We start from the raw sequence: 25,711 nt of genomic DNA on the forward strand, positions 1-25,711 counted from the left end.
CCAACCATTAAAATTCTTGACCCTCTGACAGACTTACACCGAGAAATAAACTCTGGGAAACCTTTGTCAAGCAGTACAATGCAGAGTTAAATTGTCAAAAGTCACTTAAAACTTTATTGTACTACAAAAAAAGTCATTGTTAACCTTGTCAAAAGGCAGGGTCAACCTCTCTGGGCTCTGAGGCATCTGTGATGGTTTGTCACACATAGGAAGTGTGTCTTGTACTGAGGCAAATCATTACTGGATAGCAGTTTTTAAGGAAGCAATATATGCCATATGCTTTGGTCTATACCATAGAGATGACAGCTATCAGCAACAGTCAAAAAATGTAATCTGTGATTTACTATTCTGTGATGCAACTTTGAAACTAAAACCACTCTGAGATTTTACTAGACCACAAGCGGCTTTCAAGATAACTTTTTCTTATTGAAATTAAAAATATAGGAATGATACGTTATGAGTTATAGCCATTTGAAGGCAAATTTGTCTGAAAAATTGAAAGAAAATAAAAGTACAATGAGTAGAAATTGCAATATTACAAAAATCTTAAAGGCTAACCATCTTGTGGGACTTTTAAAGTGCATTAAATTAAGTATTTTGTTTTTTTCCTATGCTCTGAGGCCAACAAAGTGTGTAATAGTCTTTTCCAGGGCCTGGAGATGGTAACAGATGTTTGATGTTTGAAGTGGACTCAGAGAAAGCCATCCAGAAATTTTACAAAGTGGCAAAAACATCTCATCATATCATAAAAGAGGCTGAAAGGTTGCATTTGTTTAATGTTACTGCTTGCTGGGTTCAGTGCATGGACTGGAAACCTCACACATACTGGCGTGCAACAATCAGACAGCCTTAGCTGCAACACGGGCTGTTTCATGTCAAACAGAATCTGGTCCATGAAGCGGTCTTGAGGTCTTCTGACAAATCCCCTTTCACGCACACACTGACACCATCAGCCTGGCTGCTCTGTCTCTGACTGTTGTACACCATAAACCGATATCAGTTTGGTCGATTAAAGCTAATTACACAGTAATGTAAACATATGGATGCAACTGGGTGACATCTGAAACTCCAGTAGTAAATCTTTTTTAACAGCCAGGATAAGTAGATGTTCTAAGAATAAGTAAAAAGCTAACTGTACTTTGGACATCGATTATGGTATGGATACTTTGTTTGACTCAAGTTGCTCTGCCACTGCTTTCATTATAGTTAATAAAGAACTGTAAGTCTAAGAAGGCAATTTTGAAACTGGCTAATGATTTTGAAAGACGCTTCAGAATAGTACTATGTCGCCATCTTGTGGCAACAACACATTGCTTAAACTGAACTGAGGCATTTTTTATGGTTTCTAATTCTCACCGTGTAGTTTATTGGAATTTTATATGACTGACCAACACCAAGTAGTGCATAGTTGTAAAATGTAATGAAAAAAGATTATCTTACAAATAAAGAGCCGAAAAGCCGGCATGCATTGATATTCTGACACTTTTAATCTGAAAACTCTAAATTAAATCCAGTGCGACCCCTTGCCTTATAAAGCCACCTAATTAGTAAATAAAGTTCACCTGTGTGTTATTTCTAATCTCAATTTATTATGTAATCTGTTCTGTGAATGCCTTAGATGTTGTTAGAGAACTTTACTGAACAAATTAAGCCATGGAAACCAAGGAACAGTCCAGACAGGTCAGGAATAAACTTGTGGAGAAGTTTAACATTTCACAAAGCCCAGTTCAATCATCTGAAACTAAAAAGAGGCACAGCATCAACAGGCTCGGCAAAGAGAGCATTACTTTAGAGAATATGCCACTTGGCCTGTGGTAACTCTGGAGGAGAAGCAGAGATCCACATCTCAGCCCACATCTATTTGCTTACTGAAAAACATTATACTAATAATTATTTTGGTCAATTTTAGAATTAAGATTGTTTAAAACAGTAGTGTAAAAACAGTGAATTGCCTTATGCAATACATTTCATTGATACCTTCTTGATTTAGTTTGCAAGTCTGTGGTCCACATAGGAAGCTATAGGAAGTTGCAGTAAAACAATTATCCTTATTGTATGAAATCAACATTAATAATCTGAATAGATTGAAAATAAACATCAGAAATGCAGTGAGTTGTTTTAGAAAAGGGAAGTTTTATATCACAGCTCCATGTCAGGAGGATTTGATAAAAGTACAACGGTTAGTCCTGCAATCTATTCATTTGGAAAAGTGGCAAGAAAGAGGACAATGTTGAAAGAAAGTCAAAAGAAATAATGTTTAACGTTTTCCACAAGACACAGAGAAACACATCAAAGTTGTGAAAGAGGATGCTGCGGTCAGACGAAACCAAAGTGGAAGTTTTTGGAACACATACAACAAGGTAGAAACACATCATCTCCAATATAAAACATGATAGTGGCCACAACATGCTCTGGGAATGCTTTTTGCCAGCAGGGACAGGAAGACAGGTCAGAGTTGATGTAAAGATGGATGGAGCTAATCAAAGGGCAATGCTGGAAGAAAATATGTTAGAGGCTGTAAAATACTTACAGAGGTTCACCGTCCAGCAGGAAAAAAAAAATCCAAACATACAACCAGAGTTACAATGGGATGTTTTAGTTGAAATTATATTTATAATAGAATGACCCAATTAGAGTCCAATCCTAAATTTAATTAGGAATTTTTTAGCAAGAACTGAAAATTGCTCTTCACAGCCGCTCTTTATCTGACCTAAATGAGCTTCAGCTTTTTTGCTAAGAAGAATGGGCTTAATTTTCAGTGCCTAGATGTGCAAAGCTGGTAGAGATATAGTCCGAAAGATTTCTATTTGTAATACTGGCAAAAGGAGCTTAAATGTTTACTCATGAAATATTTACTCGGATGCTGAATACAAAAACATAAGATATTGATCCTTCCTATTTCCAGAGCATTTTGTATTTGCATGTTAAGTCTTCATTAGGAGTCCTTAGGAGTCAACTTTAATATTAACTCCAACAACAGTAAATATTAATCAGCTTTATGTGGCCTACAAAACCCGATTGTATTATATTTTTTTGTTTTATTTAACTAGTAACCAGAGACAAAAAACCTGGCAAACACATAAACCCTCTAATCTAAATGAAAATATTGTCTCCCTAGAACAAGACACCTTGTAAACAAAACATAAACGGCTAATTGGAATGTTGCCAAGTCTAAAGTAATAACATCAACACAATGCAAATAGAAGAAGTGTTAAATGTAAGTTTGCTTTATTAATATGTTGTTAATGGTAACTAACATGCAAATGAACGCTTGGAGCAAAACTGTGGCAATGTGGTTCTCTGTTAATAATTACTCTGCGACATCAGGGTTATAAATGAGATCTCTCTTGGTGGAAGACATGACAGTAATTGTGGTTTTGACTAAATAACTTGCAACACAGTATAAAGCATCCGACAGTGGGGAAAATAATGATCTCTGTTAATTATGTATCTGGTCTCAGGAGAGACTGATCTATGATGGATAAGTAGAATTAGCATAAATTAAAAGATATGTATAGATTTTTTCCTACAGAAGTATGCTATTATCAACCATTGTCATGAACATTAATAGTATAAATTATTAACTATTTCTATCACTAGCATATAGTTAGTCAGACAATACATAATAATAAAATGAGATCCTGGACAAAATAACATTTCAAGGACATCTTTATCTTCTTTTGCTCAAAACTAAACAGTAAGAATTCATGTTTGTTTTAAAGTACCCTATTAAAAAATATGTTTTATAAATCTGTGGTTCAATTTGGATGAATTATCTAACATACAGAATATTCATACATCTTCTGAACTGTAGAGCACAGTCATGCTGAGAAAAGCAAAAAAAAAAAAAAAAAAAACCCAGAGGCTGAATTATGTTAGGTTGCACTCAAAACCCTGAAATGTTTGGCTGATAATTTCTATTTAATTAAAGCTAACCTCACAACAATCAAGATACAACGATATTTTATATTGCATCACTACAATGTCTTCCATTTCTTCTCAATAAAAGGTCATTTAAACATTTTCACCACTGCGCTCACTCTGGTCTACAACAACATTTGTGAAATGTTTTGAGGAGATAGCATGAATCTGAGCTAAATTGTCAGGTTTACACTGTGTGGGCCTACAACCATACAGGCCCCTACACAGTGTAGCACACACCATAGTTACAGTGTTTAAACTTTCACAACTCTTGACAACACCTCTGCCGGTCCCCCCACACGAATTTGACATGTTTGTGTAAAGATCACTGTAGGTTGATCACACTTTTTAGTGTCCTCAGCGCACAAACATGCTTTTACGTAGCTCACAACTCAGTTCAAAACAAACATAAAATGGATCATTGCTGTGGGAGTGCAGCAGCAACTCTCCAAACCACCTTTCCTTCAAGCTGCTGCAAACTCATGTTCCTGCTCATCATCAGTAAATGTTATACCACTGTTTTTCTTAGACTGATAAATGCTGCAACCTGAACAACTCCTTACAATTGTTATGACTTGTGCAAAGCTACTGCAATAACAGGGAGGTGTGCACACTTTGAGCAATATCATTCTGAGCTATAAATACTTTATTGTGTTGTGTTATTTGTGATAAAATGCACAACACAGGAATGACACTGAACTACTAAAGGCCATCAGTTCCAGAGACCCTATCAACTTGCGTTTTAGTATTGTTCTCTCTGCAGAATCAAACTACATACTGTATGTGTCATACCTTTCTTATTGACACCAGATTGTTGCTTCTAAGAGAGAACAAAAGGCGTTTTACAGTATTAGAACCAGTAAATGTGTAAAACTCTTCCGGGTGCTGTTTTACAACTTAGGAAACAATCGTCTACATTTAACGCTGAAGTGCAAAGTTGAAGTAATATTTTAAAACACATATGCCTCTTGGATTCATTATAATCAATGCTTTATGGTAAATAAAATGTTGCTTCTTAATGCAGACTTAACTTTATGCTATATGTTTATCTGCCACCAGATGCCACTGCTTCTGCAGAATTTGTCACTTTCAAACTTTGCATTGAAGTGCAGTTTGACTTCCCACAGCAGGAAACACCTAAACCAGTCTAAAGAATATACTTAAATGACTTTAAAAACTAATAGGTTTTGTTGTGCCACATTGTGTAGGAGGATCTGCCACTCATCACGTTTATAGATCATATGCGGCTGGTTGATAATGCAGACTGAATGTGCAGCTCTCTAGGATTGAAGATGTGAAAAACTTTAGTCTGGAGATCAGTTTATTGAATAATCCCTCTTTTCTCATTTTCTAATACTATAAAGGTAATATTGAACACTTTCCTGGCCAAGAGTACAAAGTCTGAAATTTCAAAATTGTTACCTAAATGTAGTAATATTAAAGCAATCCACAAGAGTAAAGCAAAAACTTTGTCTATATTTAATTCAGTTATAGTTAAGGTTGAACTGGGTTACAAACTTTGTATCTATAGGTGTTCTACTGTATGTTTCCTGAAGACCCCTTTGGTTTTTCCAAGTACAATAAATACAGGTCCTTCTCAAAATATTAGCATATTGTGATAAATTTCATTATTTTCCATAATGTCATGATGAAAATTTAACATTCATATATTTTAGATTCATTGCACACTAACTGAAATATTTCAGGTATTTTATTGTCTTAATACGGATGATTTTGGCATACAGCTCATGAAAACCCAAAATTCCTATCTCACAAAATTAGCATATCATTAAAAGGGTCTCTAAACGAGCTATGAACCTAATCATCTGAATCAGCGAGTTAACTCTAAACACCTGCAAAAGATTCCTGAGGCCTTTAAAACTCCCAGCCTGGTTCATCACTCAAAACCCCAATCATGGGTAAGACTGCCGACCTGACTGCTGTCCAGAAGGCCACTATTGACACCCTCAAGCAAGAGGGTAAGACACAGAAAGAAATTTCTGAACGAATAGGCTGTTCCCAGAGTGCTGTATCAAGGCACCTCAGTGGGAAGTCTGTGGGAAGGAAAAAGTGTGGCAGAAAACGCTGTACAACGAGAAGAGGTGACCGGACCCTGAGGAAGATTGTAGAGAAGGGCCGATTCCAGACCTTGGGGGACCTGCGGAAGCAGTGGACTGAGTCTGGAGTAGAAACATCCAGAGCCACCGTGCACAGGCGTGTGCAGGAAATGGGCTACAGGTGCCGCATTCCCCAGACGTGGGCTACAGAGAAGCAGCACTGGACTGTTGCTCAGTGGTCCCAAGTACTTTTTTCGGATGGATGAAAGCAAATTCTGCATGTCATTTGGAAATCAAGGTGCCAGAGTCTGGAGGAAGACTGGGGAGAAGGAAATGCCAAAATGCCAGAAGTCCAGTGTCAAGTACCCAAAGTCAGTGATGCTCTGGGGTGCCTTGTCAGCTGCTGGTGTTGGTCCACTGTGTTTTATCAAGGGCAGGGTCAATGCAGCTAGCTATCAGGGGATTCTGGAGCACTTCATGCTTCCATCTGCTGAAAAGCTTTATGGAGATGAAGATTTCATTTTTCAGCACGACCTGGCACCTGCTCACAGTGCCAAAACCACTGGTAAATGGTTTACTGACCATGGTATCACTGTGCTCAATTGGCCTGCTAACTCTCCTGACCTGAACCCCATAGAGAATCTGTGGGATATTGTGAAGAGAACGTTGAGAGACTCAAGACCCAACACTCTGGATGTGCTAAAGGCCGCTATCGAAGCATCCTGGGCCTCCATAAGACGTCAGCAGTGCCACAGGCTGATTGCCTCCATGCCACGCCGCATTGAAGCAGTCATTTCTGCCAAAGGATTCCCGACCAAGTATTGAGTGCATAACTGTACATGATTATTTGAAGGTTGACGTTTTTTGTATTAAAAACATTTTTCTTTTATTGGTCGGATGAAATATGCTAATTTTGTGAGATAGGAATTTTGGGTTTTCATGAGCTGTATGTCAAAATTATCCGTATTAAGACAATAAAAGACCTGAAATATTTCAGTTAGTGTGCAATGAATCTAAAATATATGAATGTTAAATTTTCATCATGACATTATCGAAAATAATGAACTTTATCACAATATGCTAATATTTTGAGAAGGACCTGTAATTGATAGGACAAGCTCAAATTAGTCTACATGTGGCAAAGAGGTAGCAGATTTCATGTGGTTAATCCGACTGTGATGTTTTATGTTGTGATGTTTTTTGTATTTGCTTAAGGTAAAGGTTTTCATTGATTTCTTCTAATAAAATCATATTATTCTACAGTCAGGGAAATCTTAAAAGGACTGTGACATTTCAGACTTGTACAACCTATCTTAACAATAATGCCCAGAAGGGACTCCTGCGGCTGATTCTCTGTGAGATGTATTTTTTCCTAAACATTTCCCATGTTTGTTTCCTGGATTTTATGCAATTGTGTATTTTTAGCTAGACATTTGTTTCTTACAGGAAGGGTAAACCGGATAGAGGAAGTAATATTATATGTTCATCAAATTACTCATTGCACCTTGCCATTCAGAACATTCCAGCTGAGCTGTTATTAGCTATGCAAAGCAGGCAAAGAGGATGCCATTGCTATTCTCATGCACTGTTTCCTTTTTTAGTTTTTTGGGAACTCATGGAGGACATTGCAAAACTTTATGTGAGTTTAAAAATTGTTAAGCTACAGATTACTACAGCAGAGATGGAAGACAGCAGTGGAGAAGTGGAGGGAAAGAACTTCATGGAAACATGAACTCTCTCTTTCATTCTGCAGTGTGTTCTTTACACGCTCAAGTGAGCATGTGCAAAATTATAAATACTCTTCATACATCCTGTGCCATTCTGTTCATTCTTGAATCCAACTCCATATGCTTGTGTGGATTTCCCTTTGTGCTTTCCACTTTAATTCCACATTACACAGACAAAAATTAGGACACCCCATAAAGAAGTATAACAGGTTGTCTCACATTAGCCACTTTTCCAATGCTTGTGGGAGTGGTGGAAAGCTCAGGGTCTGTTTTGATACAAAATTATCTGGGTAATTACAATTTCCCCAGACCTTACTTTCACAGGTAAAATGTCACACTCTGAGGTAGGACTTTTCAGATTTCCCCAGGCTTGTTAAAGGGTTTTGAGCAGTGAGGCATTGCACCACAGGCTGCCATAATGGCAGCAGCCAATATACAAATGTATCATTTTTATACCATTAATTTGTCACAAAAAGTAGTTATAAGATGTTTTTAAGTGAGAAAGAAGACCTCAAAACTTCATCTTTGCAGTCAGATCATCAAGATTATGAGCCTACTTTGAAATGTTCCGTCTGAGTTTGCAGAGCAGCAGAACTCTGGTCACAGGGTGGTCTGACTGCTAAAGTAAGCTAAAAGTTAACCTGTTATCTTTTTGTGGCGACTGAAAGTCAATATAACACGTTCAGTATGTGGTGAATAACTGCAAGTACCAGAATATAAAATGTAATATTTTTCATCTGAGATTTCTGACATTTTAAGGTAATGTAGATATTAATTTTAAACTACTTCGCAATAGTTGTAAGAAAAAAAATAAATGGTACGTGGCCTTTCTGAGTAATGGAAACAGAAGGCATCCAAATTCCCAGGATTATTTTTACCTGGGTCAAACAAATCCTGGGACATTCTAGAGCTTTCAGTGGAAAAGGGGCTGTTTTCCTCAAGAAGTCTCTGATGCATAGTAGATTTCATAGCGGGCTCTATGATAGTTAGTGGGCCAGGTCCTGTTCCAGAAAAGGATTTCCAAACCATGACACTTACAGCTCTATGCTTCATAATTGGTATGAGATGATTTGTCACCAAATAATTCAATTGTAGAATCTGTCCAAATTACATTATTCCGTAAGTCTTTCTATTTTTAAGATCTCTTTATATTCCTTAGCAGACTCATTAGCTGCTACAACCTTCTTTCTAAACACCTTACTTTGGATCCTATCATAATGTTCCCTCTCACTTCAATAGTCAGGAGCACACCAAACTAAATGTCTGACGTTAAACCTCCTTCAAAATTCTGACAAACAATGCTTTAGCATTTACATCTTATGTGACACATCTACTTGTGATTTTAGCCATTTTAAGTAGAAATAAAAATGGGATTGTCTTAATTTTTACCTGGGCAGACTTTACTTTCTATTAAATTACATTTTACAAAAAGGTCTGAAAGATATTTTCTTAAGATATGTTGTTTTTTTATTTATTGACATTACTTGAATTGTTTAGTGCTGTTAAAGTTAATTTTAAATGTTCATATGCCCAAAGGCTTTCAGGGTGTCCATGGTTTTCACAGTTCTGTAAGTTTGCACTTTTGAATTGACTAGTAGTGTGTGCACAGCTGGCACTGAAAATAAATAAAATAAATGTATATGTTGAATACATTTGTCTGGTGTCTGATTAAAACACAGAAATAATGTTTTTTTTTTCTTTTTTTATTTATTTGGCAAGCTTCAAGTACAAGTGCAACAAGGACCCAGCCATTTTAGTTAGTGGCCATCACCTGAAAAAGAATGGAAATTATTTCTTTAGTCTGTGTGATAACAGAATATTTCATCAGATTTCAACCCTTTAATAAGATCTTCTCTCAGATTTCTAACACATCCAAATAACTGTCATCCAACAGTTTGTCATTTTGTGCTTTATATTGTTTGTAACAATTGCAAACTTTGTCAACCCCTCTCTAAAATATACAGCATACTGGGTTATTAAAATCTTAAGTTAAAAAAAAAAAAAAAAATATATATATATATATATATATATATATTATCATGCAGTACTATTAACCAATATTGATGGTATACAAATGTTTTCACTCACATTGTTGATCCAGCTGATGTATGCACTGACTCTGGTAAAGACAGAGGGCTTCTTGGGGTAGTTGCAGCCCATACTTGAGCCAAAGCTCACCACTCCATGGACATCCCAGGTGCCATCAGACCTCTGGCAGTTCAGGGGACCACCTGAGTCTCCCTGGAGGACAGGAGGGACAAATGTGACTCGGGTCAACATGGCATTAACAGACTTAAGTGTCTAAGGCGAGGAAAGTGTCTTATCTGAAGATGAAAGTTTATCAAATCTAAATAGTCTGACATACATTGCAGCTAGATACCACACCATCGCCTCCAGCACAAATCATGCTGCTGGTGACCAGGGAGCCCCACCAGTCAGGCAAGGTGCAGGTGGACTGGCCAACCACAGGGAGGAGAGCTTGTTGCAGGATGTCAGCAACGGGACCTCCAGCTTAATTAAAATCAAACAAGATATTCAGATTAACATCTGAAATTCATAAGAACATATACATGAACTACTTTCAACTTATTTTTTGAGTTTTGCGCATGTGCCATCAATTAAAGAGAAGTATTTTTGTTGTACATTTACAGATTAGCTGGAATAATGAATTATTTGAAAAGGTTTATTCACTTCAACCTTAATCGGGTTCATAGCAAATCACATTTAGGATCATGATAAACCTCTGTGTAACCAGTTTTCAAAAGAAAAAAAAAAAAAATGAAATAAGGGCGGGCTGCTGGTCAAAATGTAACATCAAACATGGGACACAAAAATAAGGTAGATTATTTGTGTTCTTTTTGTGCCTCAGAACTTACTCCAGAGACTTCCCCAGCCAGTGACGTAGCAGGGAGCGTTGTGAGGCAGGATTTCACCAGAGCTGGGAAGACAGGCGGGGGTGATGGCAGCTGAGAATGTGACAGGAGTTTCCAGCTTGATCAGGGCAATGTCGTTACTGGACCGTAAGATACAGATTAAACAATCAGAAACACTGCACTGTGGAGAATTAACACTAAACACTCACAGCATCATATAAAAACACCCAACATACTGTGAGTTCTCTGTGAGAAAACTATTGCCCACCGGATATTATAAGAGTCCCAGTTGGGATGGACGATGATCTTTTGGGGGCTGATGGCAGTGGAACCAGCCTCGTTGGTGGTCAGGTCATGTTTTCCCAGGTAGACTCTGTAGGTGCGGCTTCTGTAATGCCACAAAAAACACAGAACAAGATCTGATGAGATATCAAAAACATTCCCTCCATCACAAAAGTTACTAATAGAAAACCACTACAGTTTTGGATGTACAGTATAGAATTAAAAATGCCAAGGGATTTAAAGCATTACATCTTTCTTTAATGTCAATGATTAAAAACAAGAATACTCTACTTATCTCAGCTACCAATCATTGACCCGTCTCAGGGTCAAATAATGATAATAAAAATAAGTATTTTCTTGTTTTGTTTTCAATAAAAACTTTGTAGCTATGTAAACATGCAGATTTTAAAAGGCCTAAAAAAACACAAGTATGATTAAAAGTTAAGGTTTTCAGGCTGAAGTAGTCTCAAAAGATTTAAATGTCTAAAGTGCAAGTTTAGTTTTTTGTTTTTTATTTGACATTGTACAAAAGTAATCCTCCTGGAAATATATTTTATTAAAATAATTCAGTCTTTTTCAACAAAAACACTGAAGTTTGGTTAACCACTGAGCTTTAAAAGCTTGCCAATCCCAAACATATAGGTATTATTTGCTGTCATAATTTTAGGCTGAAAAAGTTTTAAAAGACTGACATGTTTAAAATGAAAGAGAAATCAATAAGATATTTTTACATCATTTCTTTGGGGAAGCAACCACTGTTTGTCCTCAGGGACACATTTGTTAGGATTTTTAAGAACTACTTAAGGGTTAATAAATAATAAATACACAGTGTGGCAAATTTGTGTTTTTTTCCCTCTATGTTACATTTGTAATCCAACTTCTCACTGTTTCTACAGTCATCAGACTTAATCATTTTTTTAAAGTTATCTTAATGTATATCTTAATTGTAATACTAGATTTTTTAAATGATCATATTTTTTCCCCATATTTTAGATCCTTAATTTCTTAAGTGTTGCCTGGGTGTTTAAGTCATAATTATATTTGTCTATTTTCTTTACCCAATGCAGTGAGCAGCAGTGATGACCCACAGGTCGGAGATCAGAGTGCCACCACAAGTGTGGTAGAAAGCACTACCACTCTTGTACTGAAGAGACACCTGAGGAGAGCATAAAAACAGGTACACACATGTGTTATAATTTGCAAAAAACTTTCAAACTATGGAGTCTAGTAAGAAGGGTAAATACCTGCCAGGGCCAGCTGTTCTGACGGACATCATCTCCGCCAATAACCTTGGAGATGATGGGGGGTTTGGTGGGCCGGCCACAGCCGTAGGCTACGAGACAATACAACTACAGTAGAAAACATTGCTATTCTTGCCATTATTAGAATCTAAACATACATGTTTGCATTTCATCTTTGTGTTTAGGACATTCAGTAAAAGATTTTCTTTTGTTAACGAGGAATCTTTAGCTTACCACTGGCAACGAACAAAGCCAAGATCACAAACTTCATTGTGACTGTCAGTGAGTTTTATGGTGACTTGTAGCTCTTTATATAGTATAGCTCTGGTCTGTGGCCATCTCAGAATATTGCAGTGAAGATAAATGCACCGTATCTCTCCTGTTTCCACCGTACCTGTGTGAGAAACACACAGATGCCTCCTGATGTGGTCAGCTTTTTTATCAGCAGAGAAAATACTTTTGTTGACAAAATATGTTTTTCTTTTTTTTTATTAAAATGAAGACTACTCATACAGCCATGGAGAAAATACAGTCATGGTTAAAAAAACATTTGATGTCCAATCTGTATGACTGCTGAAGCTAGGATGAAGCTTTGAGTGATGCATAGAAAATGAGCCGTGTTACAAAGAAAACTGGCCTAAAATCCATCCATTTTTTCTTTACAAAAATATTTAAACGATTCTGAAGTTTGTAACAGATGATCAGTTGGTAAGCCTTTGGTAAGCCATTCTAACACATGAATATACTTTTTATCTAAACCATTTTATTGTGACTCTAGTTGGATATTTTGTGTTATTGTTGTGTTGGAAGTTGAACCTTAGCCCCATTTTCAAGTCTTTTGTGGCTTTTATCTGTTTTTTTTTTTCAGGATTATTGAATTTAGCTCCATCTGTCCTTTCCACAGATCTGATCAACTTCCCTGTCCCTGCTGAAGTAATCATTCTCACAGAATGATGCTGCCATCACACTGTTTCAATGTGGAGATGGTTTGTTCAGGGTTATTTTTCTGCCCTTATGTTTTTCACATGTTGGCCAGAGATTTCCGTTTTGGTCTCTTCTAACCAGGACATCTTTTCCACATTTGCTTGTGGAAAACATAATGGAACATCTTTTGGTTTTCCTTCAAGAATTTGTTTGTGGCCAATTTTCAACAAGGGCCATGTCTGAGTTGTAGACAATTAATAGTTGCTGCACAAATGCCAATTTCTTTTCATTTCCCAATATTGGATTGATCAGTGCTCCATGAGATCTTCAAATCTTTGGATATTGATTTATTTCATCAATGTTTACTTATTTAATACTCAAAAAGTGCCAGTGAGGTAGAACTCTCTTTCAATTGTGTCAAGGTAAAACCATCATATACCATACAAAGACCAAAAATTGGAAAAGGGATAACAGCTAAGACTCATAACAGTGACACTTTTAATTAATAAGATTAGTAATAAAAACTGAGACAGAGGAGTCAGTGATGTCAGATTAAAGCATTGTTGCAGCATATAACAAGTGTCAGGTGCGTGAAAACAAAAGGCTGATCTTCCTAGATCCATAAAAGCTTTTGGAACTTGTAATCTATGATTGATTACAGGTATAATGATTAGTAACGTTCCAGAAAAGCAGGTCAGATAAGTATGGAAGTTGCTTCTGTAGGATGGCTTTGTGAGTAAATAACAAAGTCCCTTCCTTTGGAAAGATCTGAAAATCAAGATTCTGATACAATACATTGTGGTGTGTGAATAGCTACCTCCAGCGGAAAATTGTGGAGCAAATTATTGAACGGGATGAGTGGGTTTGAAGGTGGACCCTAACTCTGCTTTAAACTTCTCATCAACTTTATTTCAGGCCTCTCTGCTCTGTTTCTTGATCTGCATGAGGCTGTTTGTTAGCTAATGTTCTCTCACAAACCTCTGCGGCATTCCCAGAACAGCTGGATCTATACTAGCAACTACTGGAACACACAAGTGAAGTCTCTTCACTTCTTAGGTGATTTCTGAAGGTGGTAGGTTGCACTGGATTTTATTTCAGAGTATCAGATTAAACTTCGTCAGTACTCAGCCTGGTATAATGCTGCACTCCTCACAAATCCAGTTTAGAGCACAATCGTTGATGAATCAAAAAAGACTTCCACTAAATGTGTATGCCATACTTTTCAGATATTTATTTGTAAAAATAAAATCAAATAAAAGTGAAAAACCTGAGTCATTACACCTTTTATTTATGTAAAGTTTTGATGAGATGGAAAACTGTTAATGGATCCACACAGACAAAAGCAAGTTCTGTAATACAAGAGATTACATAAGCTATACCTTACATATTTTTGAGCTTTATGTAAGGTAAGTCAACAATCAGCAAAATCCAAAAACAGTTACTGGCCAGTTTATATGGTTAGGTGTGTCATTCAAGGTTTTTTTTTTGTAGTTCTTGACAATAAAACTTCAGGAATAGTAAATGGCTGTGACATGTTCAATAAACAATTAAAAAAATAGAAAATGCATCTTCAGCTGCAGCTTTGACCTTGGAATTGTATTGGACATCTGCCAGTTCTGCATGTCCACCTATAGCTCCACCCCCTCTGTTAAATTTTCTCAAGGAGTAATTTTCCAGGAATAAGGTCCAGATTTTGCAGGTTACATAAGAAAGGTGGTGACAGATATAAATATCTCAGAAGTTTACTTCAAACTGTGACGCTACTGATACAATGAAGTTTGTGGTGCTTGCTTTGCTCTTTGCTGGCGGTAAGAAAGACTTTCCTGCTAAAAACAACAGATAAAATAATTTTTTTACCCCCCTCTCTTCATTTGGTGTGCCATATTTACCTGAAACATGCAAGTAAGTCTCATCTTTGATTTCAGCCTACGGGTGTGGCAATCCTACCTACCAACCTGTGGTGAGTCGAGTGGTTAACGGAGAGGATGTCAGGCCTCACAGCTGGCCCTGGCAGGTAAAAAAAAATATGAAGCTCTACAAAGAAACCTGTAAAATTATATATGTTAAAATCATTAAGGCAGCGTGAACAGATATTTTGGGTGCAGAAATGAATAATAAGCATAAAGCTAGTTTACATGTATCTTTTGAACATAATATAAGGGAATAACAACAGGTACTCACTTATTTCAATTACATTAATGAAACGTCAGTTCCATTTTATACAACCTTTTGAAGATCTACTGCAAAAGCTAAAATATCTAAAATAATGGCTCCATGAGCAAGGATATTAGCCCCCAAAATGCTCCTTTGGCGCAGCACAGTGGCCCCCTGCTGGGTTTCATTGGATCATAAAGATCAACAGATTAACAGAATATTATTAAAGTAGGAGTTACAAATTCTCATCAAAACACTGGTAGCATAAATGTCAACACCAGCTAAAACAATGATAACAAGACATGAAAATAATTCTTGTTATTGTCAGATTTCCCTGCAATACAACAATAATGGTGAATGGAGACACACCTGCGCGGGAACTCTGATCTCTGACCAGTGGGTTCTAACTGTTGCTCACTGTATCAGGTGGGAAACTGTCACAGAACCCTTTTATAAAGACTCATGAGTCACATTTAAAAATATTTCTTTCTATATAAAACCAATTAATTATGTTATTTCTGAAAATGCAAACACATGAACATAGTGTTAAATCAGATCTCTGCTGCTTCTGATTTTTCAACTCGTAGCTCAACCAGGCAGTACAGAGTGGCTCTGGGAAAGCACAACCTGGTCGAAAATGAGAATGGCTCTGTATTTGTGAACCTGGCCAACATCATTGTGCACGAAAATTGGACCTCTTTCCTCACTCGGTAACTATTATGGTCTAAACTGTTTTTCTGAAGAGTGCAGCAATATTAGTACTGATAAAGTCTGATGTTCGTGTTCCACAGTAATGACATTGCCCTGATCAGGCTGGCGGCCCCTGTTGAATTATCTGACACCATCCATCCCTCTTGTCTTCCTGCTGAAGGCTTTATCCTCCCTCATGATGCACCATGCTTTGTGACCGGGTGGGGTCGCCTCTACAGTGAGTTGTCTATTTTAAATTTTTTGGGTTGGCTGGAACATAATCAAATAAAGGTTGCATTCTATGTGATGTGTAATACTGCCCACCTGTGGCCATCCTACATATATTCTAGCATTATGAAATTAAGAAAGATGAGAAAGCACTGTTGAGTTTCTATACCTTAAAGCAAGCAGAATAGATTGTAATTCTATAGTATTTAATTATGTTTACAGGTTCACAGTCACTGGATTTATTTGTTAATTAGCAAAGTAAAATGAGGTGCAATTGTGGCTTTGTTGTACAGTGGTTAATGCATCTCTTATGTGCACAGCCGGAGGTCCCATCGCTGACATCCTGCAGCAGGCTCTGCTGCCAGTTGTGGACTACGCTACCTGCAGCCAGTCAGACTGGTGGGGCTCTCAGGTGACACAAACTATGGTCTGTGCTGGTGGAGACGGAATTGTTTCTGGATGCCATGTGAGTCCTAAACACAAATATTTTCAGTTAGTATTGACTCTTCCTGTGGATACTGATGGATAACGTTGGTTTTTAAAAAAAACAATTCACAAAAATATTTGATATTTTTATAATCATTGCACTTTTTTAAGGACGACTTTATACAGAAATGAAAATTTGCTATCTTTTACTTTTACTTGAAATAAGATGTCTGCATAGAAGATCTGCTTAAATATACAAAGTGAATAATCTATTTCTGTCAAGAAAGTCTGTTAAATTTATCTTGCAGATATATATGCAACATATATGTGTATTACATTTTTACTCTCAGATTTTGATAACTGAAATTTTGTTTTTGTGGCACTGTTTAGGGAGACGCTGGTGGTCCTCTGAACTGTCAGGCCCCTGATGGATCCTGGGAGGTTCATGGGATTGTTAGCTTTGGCCCTGGGCCTGTCTGCAACTACTACAAGAAGCCCACTGTGTTCACTAAAGTCAGCTCCTTCGTGGACTGGATTAACCATGTAAGCTTCTGAAACTGCTGCTAAATCACTGTATATAGAGTTCAAATTTTTTATGTGATACATGTCATAAAAAGACACATCTTCATGATTTTTTCACAGTACATGATGCTGTTCGACTGATGGAGTACCATTTAAAGACCTAAACTGACATTCTAGTCACTCTAAAAGAAATAAAACCTTTTCTATACTTTATGTTATCTTGGTTTTTTATTGACCTGACGTTCCAGTCTTGTTAAAAAACAATGGAACAAGCTCATTTTGAGCCTTAAAAATCAGAAAATAATTGTTGCTTTTTTCATTAAATGAAAGTTGCAAAAGTACTAAAATTATGCTTTGTTCCACTCTCTTGACACCTTTTAGAAAAATATAACTTTTAGCTATTAAAACAAATGAATAGCCAAGAACTGCTAAAATAAATTTTTTTAATGAATAAGTGTTTTTTCTTAAACTGAAAGCAGCAGTTAACAATAATGTTCTAGCGCTGATTGATTCTTGTTTTTCTATGATCTAAATGTATCCTCCTAAACAAACCAGGACACACACACATGCATGCTCACACAAAAGCACACAGCTACTACAAATACCCTAGAAAATCCTAAATGCCCAAATGTAACTGTACTTTATGTTCTGTAAAAAAAACTCCTATTAATCTTAAGAAGTTCAATAATTCCCTCACCAGTGTTCTGTGACACATCCTTAGTAACATTTTTAAAGTAAATACCTGTACACCAATCTCCCTCACCTTGCATCTTATCCTCTTCCTGGAATCTTCACATTCCCAACTAATAAGATAATAAGACTAACTAGAAAATTTCGGAAGAAATGTAGACGGGGCCTGCCTCTCAGTGCGTGCTTCTCAGACCACAAAGGTTCTCTGGCCGTTAGGTTTAGCTATTTAAAAATCATTATGTATGCAATTATCACCTTAAAAAAATATTAGTAAGGCTAGTGATGCTTTTATTTTGAAAGTTTCAGTAAGCCTTATTTTAAAGGGCTGACATGGTCCTATTTCCTACACTTGATGAGCTCCAAAAATAGTGTGAAGTCCAGTCTTGCAATGATCTATAGTTTAAATTGTATAGGCTTTTATTTTGTAGAGCATATTTTGTCTTATTTTGAAAGTCCAGCATGGTTGTACTTTCAGGTCTGGGTTCGTTCCATTAGTTATATAGAACCCGCTTGCTATTTTAAAATCATTTTCTATGCTCTTTTCAGCTCACAAAATCCATAGTAACTATGTGGGGTTGAGGCTTTTATTTTGAAAGTTTCAGTAACCCATATTTCAAAGGAGCAGCATAGTGCCATTTCCAACACTGGGTGAACTCCAACAGTAGTGTAATGCCCAGTTCTGCAATGATCTATAGTTGAAAATGTAAATGCTTTTATTTTGTAGAGCATGTTTTGTCTTATATTGAAAATGTAGCATGGTTGTCTTTTCAGATCTGGGTTACTTCCATTAGAACCTGCTTCCAAAAATTATTGTGTATACTGTTATCAGCTTAAAAAAATCAATAATAATGATGGAAGGTTGAGGCTTTTATTTTGAAAGTTTTATTGCTTTTCTGAAATCATTGTGTATGCTATTATCAGCTTTCAAAAAACATTAGTAAGCATGGAAGGGTGATGAAAGATATTGCCCTTTAGGGTTAATCACAGTTGTCTGGGTGTTGAAACAGCAGTACATGCACAAAATGGCCGCCATGTAGTTGCCTCCTATGAAGATGGTGAAAGGGTTAGGGGTCGGGTCATGTTTAAGCCATAGAAATGAATGAAAATCAATGGAAATCAATGAAAGTCCTTAAAAAGATAGATGGATGTGTGTGTGTGTTGGTATTTGTGTTTTAGCAGGACATTTTGTCAGAATACACACCACACTAGAAGGACATTTTGTATTAACAGGACAGGAGCGGTGTCCTGCTAATTTTGATGCAATTCTGATGATGTAGAATGGTTTCTATTGATCCATTAACCCTAAAAATAAAAATAAAAAAACAAGATGCCCATTTAATACACATAAACCTAATTTTGTGTAAAATCTGTGTATCACCTTAGCGCCCCCTATGGCAGGTTGTGTCTTAGCAAGACCTCATGAATATTCACAAAGTGCCTTATTCTGATTGGTTGTCTGCCCGAACGTCCTGATAATTATTACACTGTCCTTCTTATTCATGTGTCGAAATTTACACTGGGGATGAGTTGGCAATAAGATTACTCTCTATGCTATAAAACTGAAGATTTTATAAAGGTTAGTTGGGTGCCGAAACCCAACCTTTTGTTCAACCTTGAAATGTATACGACATCTAAAAATATGCACAAGTGAATTTACATTTTGATCAAATATTGTTTTTTGAAACATTATGAATACTAAATGTCTGTGATAAGTGCACAGATGATAAGAAATTTAAACCTTAAGAGCCATTTTGTCACCACACTATTTTTGCACTCCACTGCTACCATTTTGTTGAATATGTCATTGAGAGAATGAAAAGAGCATATTCAAGCACAGATCAAAAAGAAGAGGTCACCATTTCTTCAAAGTCTTAATACTTTAACCTGTTGAGCCGTAAGGAGCTTTAGACCAATTTCCACCTGAAATCACATACCTTAAATAAATCAAGTATAGCTCCACAACTATAATATATACATGCAAACCTTTGGTACCTGTGTAAAGGTAAACTTAAATTAATATATTTCCAATGGGACCACTTTTGCAACTGTTACTATGTCTGTAAATCTTCTATTTTTTGGCCTTTGTCTAATTTTTTTTTCTAAATAAACATTGTTAAACACCATGAAAATCCTTTGGAAATTCTAGGAGAACCCCCAGGTTGTATTCATCAATATCTTGGCTATAACTGCAGCAAATTTGGACTGAATTAGTTGAAGCATTTATTTTCCCCAAAAACCTTAGAAGGCAATGTGCCAGCCGGAGCTGGGATTTTGGCACAATTTAGCCAAATGTGCCAAATTTGTTTTTCACCTCAAAAAAGAGAATCTGGTCAAATAAAAGTGCAGATTTCCATTGTAGGACTCCTTCTGCATATGAAATAACCTTGGTCATGACATTTACCCTGTGTACCATCAAAATGTACCATTCTGCACAGCATAATACCAATATAATGAATAGAAAACAAGCTGAATTACATCAGTTTGTCCCCCAACAGAGGGATTTTATTGAAAACAATCTAAACAAGTGTACAAAAACAATTATCTAGGGGTGTCAATCCTGGGTCCTGGAGAAAGCCTCGGTGAAAACATAGGAGCTTGTGGCTCAGTGTCAGCCTCACCTGGAGAGTGTCACATGTTCTCACTGTCATCACGGGGTGGAGGGGTAGCCTTACTCACCCGTCTGGAGATTGACCTGGTTGAAGTGTTCCTTTTTCTTGGAGCAGAAGCAACCTTATGCTTCACAGGCCTTGAGGCAGACTGTAGCTGACAGGCAGGTGGCTATACTCATCTTCTTCTGCATCATTTTCACTCGGGAAACAGAAAGATATATGTTGAAGACTAACTCTGTTTTTCTAAATGGCAAACTAAAAATGAAGTCACATCTGACAATGACTTTTAATAGGCCTAGGAGCACAATGCTAACACTGTGATGACACATTATGTTTCTTTTGTAAACACAATGGTTTGCAGAATGGATTTCTTACCTCGAAGAAGAGAAGGCCTCAACCGAAGTGGAGGGATGCAGAGATTTTTTCTGTGCCGGATGGCCCTACTTCCTCCTGGCTGTAAAAATATAGAAATAGATTGGTTCATAGCTATGTTTTCTGGTCACAAGATGATAAATTATTTGCCACTGTACTCCAAAAATAGCCAAATAACACAAAATAGCCATGTTATAAAACAGTAGTGTTATTGGTAAAGTGTAAAGGATAAAACAGCTTCTTTAGTGGCTTTCAGCCATACAGAACAGGTATGTATCCCTTTGTTCTGGGGGGGGGTTCATTGCTAAGTTTTCTGGCTACAAAACTAAAATAAACATGCAATTTCATCTATTTTTGAAATAACAGCCATGTAATATAAAGTAACTGTATTACTTACTCATGAATTGGGTCAATAAGAAGAAGTTGCTCAAATTCCTCCTTAACAAAATCCACGCTGGTGTCTGAAGAATCCTGCATTTCAATGTCGCTCAACCTGGTAATTTCTCCCAAAGCTTACAGAACGGCTCTTCTGTGCCAAAATAATAAAAGAAATCCAACAACAACAAAAACACAGGTGAAGAGAGTTGCTGAAATAACGAGTTGACTGTGTCTACAGCTGTGCGTAATGAGGCCTTTGCGTGAAGCAGCCGAGACTGCCAATTTTATAACCTCCGTTACTCACGGAAATTACAGCACGGGACAATGTTGGACAAACACGCGACATACTTTATTCGAAAGGTGAGCGTCTCTAGTTTCTAGTTTATATACAGGTCCTTCTCAAAATATTAGCATATTGTGATAAATTTCGTTATTTTCCATAATGTCATGATGAAAATTTAACATTCATATATTTTAGATTCATTGCACACTAACTGAAATATTTCAGGTATTTTATTGTCTTAATACGGATGATTTTGGCATACAGCTCATGAAAACCCAAAATTCCTATCTCACAAAATTAGCATATCATTAAAAGGGTTTCTAAACGAGCTATGAACCTAATCATCTGAATCAACGAGTTAACTCTAAACACCTGCAAAAGATTCCTGAGGCCTTTAAAACTCCCAGCCTGGTTCATCACTCAAAACCCCAATCATGGGTAAGACTGCCGACCTGACTGCTGTCCAGAAGGCCACTATTGACACCCTCAAGCAAGAGGGTAAAACACAGAAAGACATTTCTGAACGAATAGGCTGTTCCCAGAGTGCTGTATCAAGGCATCTCAGTGGGAAGTCTGTGGGAAGGAAAAAGTGTGGCAGAAAACGCTGCACAACGAGAAGAGGTGACCGGACCCTGAGGAAGATTGTGGAGAAGGGCCGATTCCAGACCTTGGGGGACCTGCGGAAGCTGTGGACTGAGTCTAGAGTAGAAACATCCAGAGCCGCCGTGCACAGGCGTGTGCAGGAAATGGGCTACAGGTGCCGCATTCCCCAGATCAAGCCACTTTTGAACCAGAAACAGCGGCAGAAACGCCTGACCTGGGCTACAGAGAAGCAGCACTGGACTGTTGCTCAGTGGTCCAAAGTACTTTTTTCGGATGAAAGCAAATTCTGCATGTCATTCGGAAATCAAGGTGCCAGAGTCTGGAGGAAGACTGGGGAGAAGGAAATGCCAAAATGCCAGAAGTCCAGTGTCAAGTACCCACGGTCAGTGATTGTCTGGGGTGCCGTGTAAGCTGCTGGTGTTGGTCCACTGTGTTTTATCAAGGGCAGGGTCAATGCAGCTAGCTATCAGGAGATTTTGGAGCACTTCATGCTTCCATCTGCTGAAAAGCTTTATGGAGATGAAGATTTCATTTTTCAGCACGACCTGGCACCTGCTCACAGTGCCAAAACCACTGGTAAATGGTTTACTGACCATGGTATCACTGTGCTCAATTGGCCTGCCAACTCTCCTGACATGAACCCCATAGAGAATCTGTGGGATATTGTGAAGAGAACGTTGAGAGACTCAAGACCCAACACTCTGGATGAGCTAAAGGCCGCTATCGAAGCATTCTGGGCCTCCATAAGACCTCAGCAGTGCCACAGGCTGATTGCCTCCATGCCACGCCGCATTGAAGCAGTCATTTCTGCAAAAGGATTCCCGACCAAGTATTGAGTGCATAACTGTACATGATTATTTGAAGGTTGACGTTTTTTGTATTAAAAACACTTTTCTTTTATTGGTCGGATGAAATATGCTAATTTTGTGAGATAGGAATTTTGGGTTTTCATGAGCTGTATGCCAAATATTTCAGTTAGTGTGCAATGAATCTAAAATATATGAATGTTAAATTTTCATCATGACATTATTGAAAATAATGAACTTTATCACAATATGCTAATATTTTGAGAAGGACCTGTATATATATATATATATATATATATATATATATATATATATATATATATATATATTCATGAGCTCTGTTCCCACTGCTTTCTTTTTTTTGTGTATTTTGTGTGTTTTTATGTTTTGGGCCACAATTCTGTGGTCTCACTCAGCAGAGAGGAACTTTTCAACATCAGAGAGTTTTCACTTGGGATTTATTTCACCATCATTCATCGATTCCAGTTTCAGTGGGGTTTTGGCTAGCACAGCAGCTGCGCTCAGGTAATTCTATATTTGTCTTACTTTTTAACCTTTTGTCTTGTTGACTGTACTAACTCATTTGTCTTGTTCTTTTTATATAACCTCTTTGGATTACTTAAACATTTAAGCAGAAGAAGGCCTTGGAGTTGAGTTCATTCTTATGTTGGTGTAGAAGTAGAAGGAATATGTGGAAGGTTCTGTTCATTCTAGGGAAGCACAATCTTTATTTTCTTTTAGGTCTTCCTATTTTGTACTGGTTAAAACACTATATTCAGCAAATAAGTCCTGCGTTAATGCAAAATGCACTTACAATTCTGTCAGCTTACATAGTAAATTTTATTAGGATTTAATGTTACTGGCCAGCATTAAGTTGAGTATACCTTTAAAGTATATAAATATATATATATATATATATATATATATATATATATATATATATATATATATATATATATAAACATCTAAAAAACATAAATAATGAATAACACCCTTAAACACACCCCTCTGTTTTAATTGGTTCATTCATGGTTTCGCCCATAACGCCCCTTAAGGACGCTCCTCTATTTTATGCCCCTCAGTCACACCCCTACACCACCTGTTCTCATTCCCTCATAACCCCTCTTAAAGGTCAAAGGTAACTTGTCAAGTAAGTTTGATTAATGGGTGTCGTTTAATCTCTGACTGGACTACTTTTGAAACTTCAGCCACTGACTTAAACCAACTAACTGATGTGGTGACATCATACATCAGTTTCTGGGTGGACATGTGTGTGCCATGGTTTACTCCACATCTCAGGAACCTGCGCAGGGATCAGGAAGAAGCTCACAGCAAAGGAGAGTGGGTACTGTATAGGCAAACCAGGAACAAACTAACAAAGGAGATCAAAGCAGCCAAGAGAAGCTACAGTGAGAAGCTAAAGAACAGCTTTTCTACTGGTGATGCTTCGTCTATCTGGAACTGTTTGAAAAACCTGACTGCCTAAAGGAGCCCCCCCTACCCACCCTGAGCAGAATCCTTGCCTGGCTAACCGTCTGAATGGCTTCTACTGCAGACATGAAAGAGAGCTGTTCACCCCTCAGACCATCTCCTCCACATCCCATTCAGGAACAAATTCTTCAACAGCAACAAAACCCCTACCTTCAGACCCCCTGCCTACACTACAGATATCTGAGGAAGATGTAAATTGGCTCTTTCAGTGCATGAAAACAAAAAAGGCTGTAGGACCTCATAAGTAACAAGTCACTGGTGTTGTGAAAGGTCCCCTACTGCTTCAAATGCCCCTCAGCAGACCCGTCTGTGAAACTCCTGAAGTTTGCAGATGACACCACCGTCATTGGTCTGATCCAGGATGGTGAAGAGTCTGCATACAGACATGAGGTGGATTGGCTGGTACACTGGTGTGGTCAAAGCCACTTTGAACTCAACCCACTCAAGACTGTAGAGATGATGGTGGACTTCAACATCCTCAACAATAACATGTCAGCTGTGGACCACTTCAGGTTCCTAGGAACCGCCATCTCTTCGGACCTTTGATGGTCCTCACACATAGACACTGTCTGGAAGAAGGCCCAGCAGAGACTGTACTTTTTGAGGCAACTCAAGAAGTACATCCTTCCTCAGGAGCTTTGGCTTGCTATCAAATTTAACCAATGAGCGCTAGTATGGTTAATCAGTTAGTTCTGAAAGGCCTAACAGTTAACACCCATTTATCCTATACTAGAGATTCTACATATGCACGTCAGAAAATTCCAATCGAGCTTACTAGGATGGGTGGAATTTAAAATAAAAAGTGAAAAAAAAAAAAAACACGGCTGCTCAAAAGCTTAAGAAGAAGAAAGAAAGTTGATTCCTGGTGGGGGATAGAGGACCGGTTTATTGAGGGGTCAGAATTACTTTAATCCTAGCAAGGAGGCATCTGTTTGCCGTTTACTTTTAGGAGAGACAGCTTATCCCGGCAATCCCAGTCCGTCTCTCTTCTTTTTATATTTTCACAGGAAGGCCCCCTCTGTCCCCTGATGGGGACCTACAGGTTGACTCTAGGAGGGAGTCTAACTAAAACCCTTTAAAACACGAGCACGTGCCTTTTATTATTACCCTCAGTCAGAAACCAGAAGTTAATTCAGAGAAGGAAACTCACCCAATAAAAAGAAAAACTCCCAGAGGCAGGGTTCTGTGTGAAAAATATTAAGTTCCAAAATGAAAAAATTGGTGCAGATGACAAAATATAAAAAGCCTTCACTTCTATGTCTGAAGAACAAAAGGTCCACTCGACTCCACAAAAACAAAAAAAACTACTCCCTAAAATCTACTGTCACAAGCTTTTATATGGTTAGATAAGCTTGATTACCATATTTGGATGCAATTTAACAAGTGCAATACATGTGAGAGAAAAATTAAAGCATTTAACATAGTGAAGAGGTC

The 25,711-nt window shown here is 37.5% G+C and overlaps 2 protein-coding genes across 2 annotated transcripts; one reads left to right on the forward strand and one right to left on the reverse strand.

The window, feature by feature from the left end:
• Window positions 1–9,411: 9,411 nt before the first annotated feature.
• LOC124875720 (chymotrypsin-like elastase family member 2A) lies at window positions 9,412–12,408 on the reverse strand. Its single transcript, XM_047378438.1, has 8 exons — window positions 12,336–12,408; window positions 12,105–12,193; window positions 11,919–12,016; window positions 10,847–10,966; window positions 10,582–10,718; window positions 10,071–10,216; window positions 9,794–9,946; window positions 9,412–9,476 (listed from the first exon to the last, which is right to left on the reverse strand). Exons 1-8 carry the CDS (start codon window positions 12,370–12,372, stop codon window positions 9,459–9,461), a joined length of 798 nt encoding a protein of 265 aa, XP_047234394.1. The 5' UTR covers window positions 12,373–12,408; the 3' UTR covers window positions 9,412–9,458.
• A 2,351-nt stretch (window positions 12,409–14,759) lies between these two features.
• Window positions 14,760–17,258, forward strand: LOC124875059 (chymotrypsin-C-like). The gene is made up of 8 exons (XM_047377279.1): window positions 14,760–14,833; window positions 14,951–15,039; window positions 15,508–15,605; window positions 15,767–15,889; window positions 15,971–16,107; window positions 16,418–16,563; window positions 16,914–17,066; window positions 17,166–17,258. Exons 1-8 carry the CDS (start codon window positions 14,797–14,799, stop codon window positions 17,184–17,186), a joined length of 804 nt encoding a protein of 267 aa, XP_047233235.1. The 5' UTR covers window positions 14,760–14,796; the 3' UTR covers window positions 17,187–17,258.
• Window positions 17,259–25,711: the final 8,453 nt, after the last annotated feature.

Source organism: Girardinichthys multiradiatus, chromosome 1, assembly GCF_021462225.1.
Source record: "Girardinichthys multiradiatus isolate DD_20200921_A chromosome 1, DD_fGirMul_XY1, whole genome shotgun sequence".
NCBI lineage: Eukaryota > Metazoa > Chordata > Actinopteri > Cyprinodontiformes > Goodeidae > Girardinichthys > Girardinichthys multiradiatus.

What these genes read in the sequence shown, in the direction of transcription:
- LOC124875720 (XM_047378438.1), bottom strand. Translation starts at nt 12,372, where the DNA reads ATGAAGTTTGTGATCTTGGCTTTGTTCGTTGCCAGTG. An exon ending in GGCTTTGTTCGTTGCCAGTG is followed by an intron (nt 12,194 to 12,335) that starts GTAAGCTAAAGA and finishes ATTGTCTCGTAG; the next exon opens with CCTACGGCTGTGGCCGGCCC. An exon ending in ACTGCTGCTCACTGCATTGG is followed by an intron (nt 10,967 to 11,918) that starts GTAAAGAAAATA and finishes GTGGCATTACAG; the next exon opens with AAGCCGCACCTACAGAGTCT.
- LOC124875059 (XM_047377279.1), top strand. Translation starts at nt 14,797, where the DNA reads ATGAAGTTTGTGGTGCTTGCTTTGCTCTTTGCTGGCG. An exon ending in CTCACAGCTGGCCCTGGCAG is followed by an intron (nt 15,040 to 15,507) that starts GTAAAAAAAAAT and finishes TGTTATTGTCAG; the next exon opens with ATTTCCCTGCAATACAACAA. An exon ending in GAATTGTTTCTGGATGCCAT is followed by an intron (nt 16,564 to 16,913) that starts GTGAGTCCTAAA and finishes GGCACTGTTTAG; the next exon opens with GGAGACGCTGGTGGTCCTCT.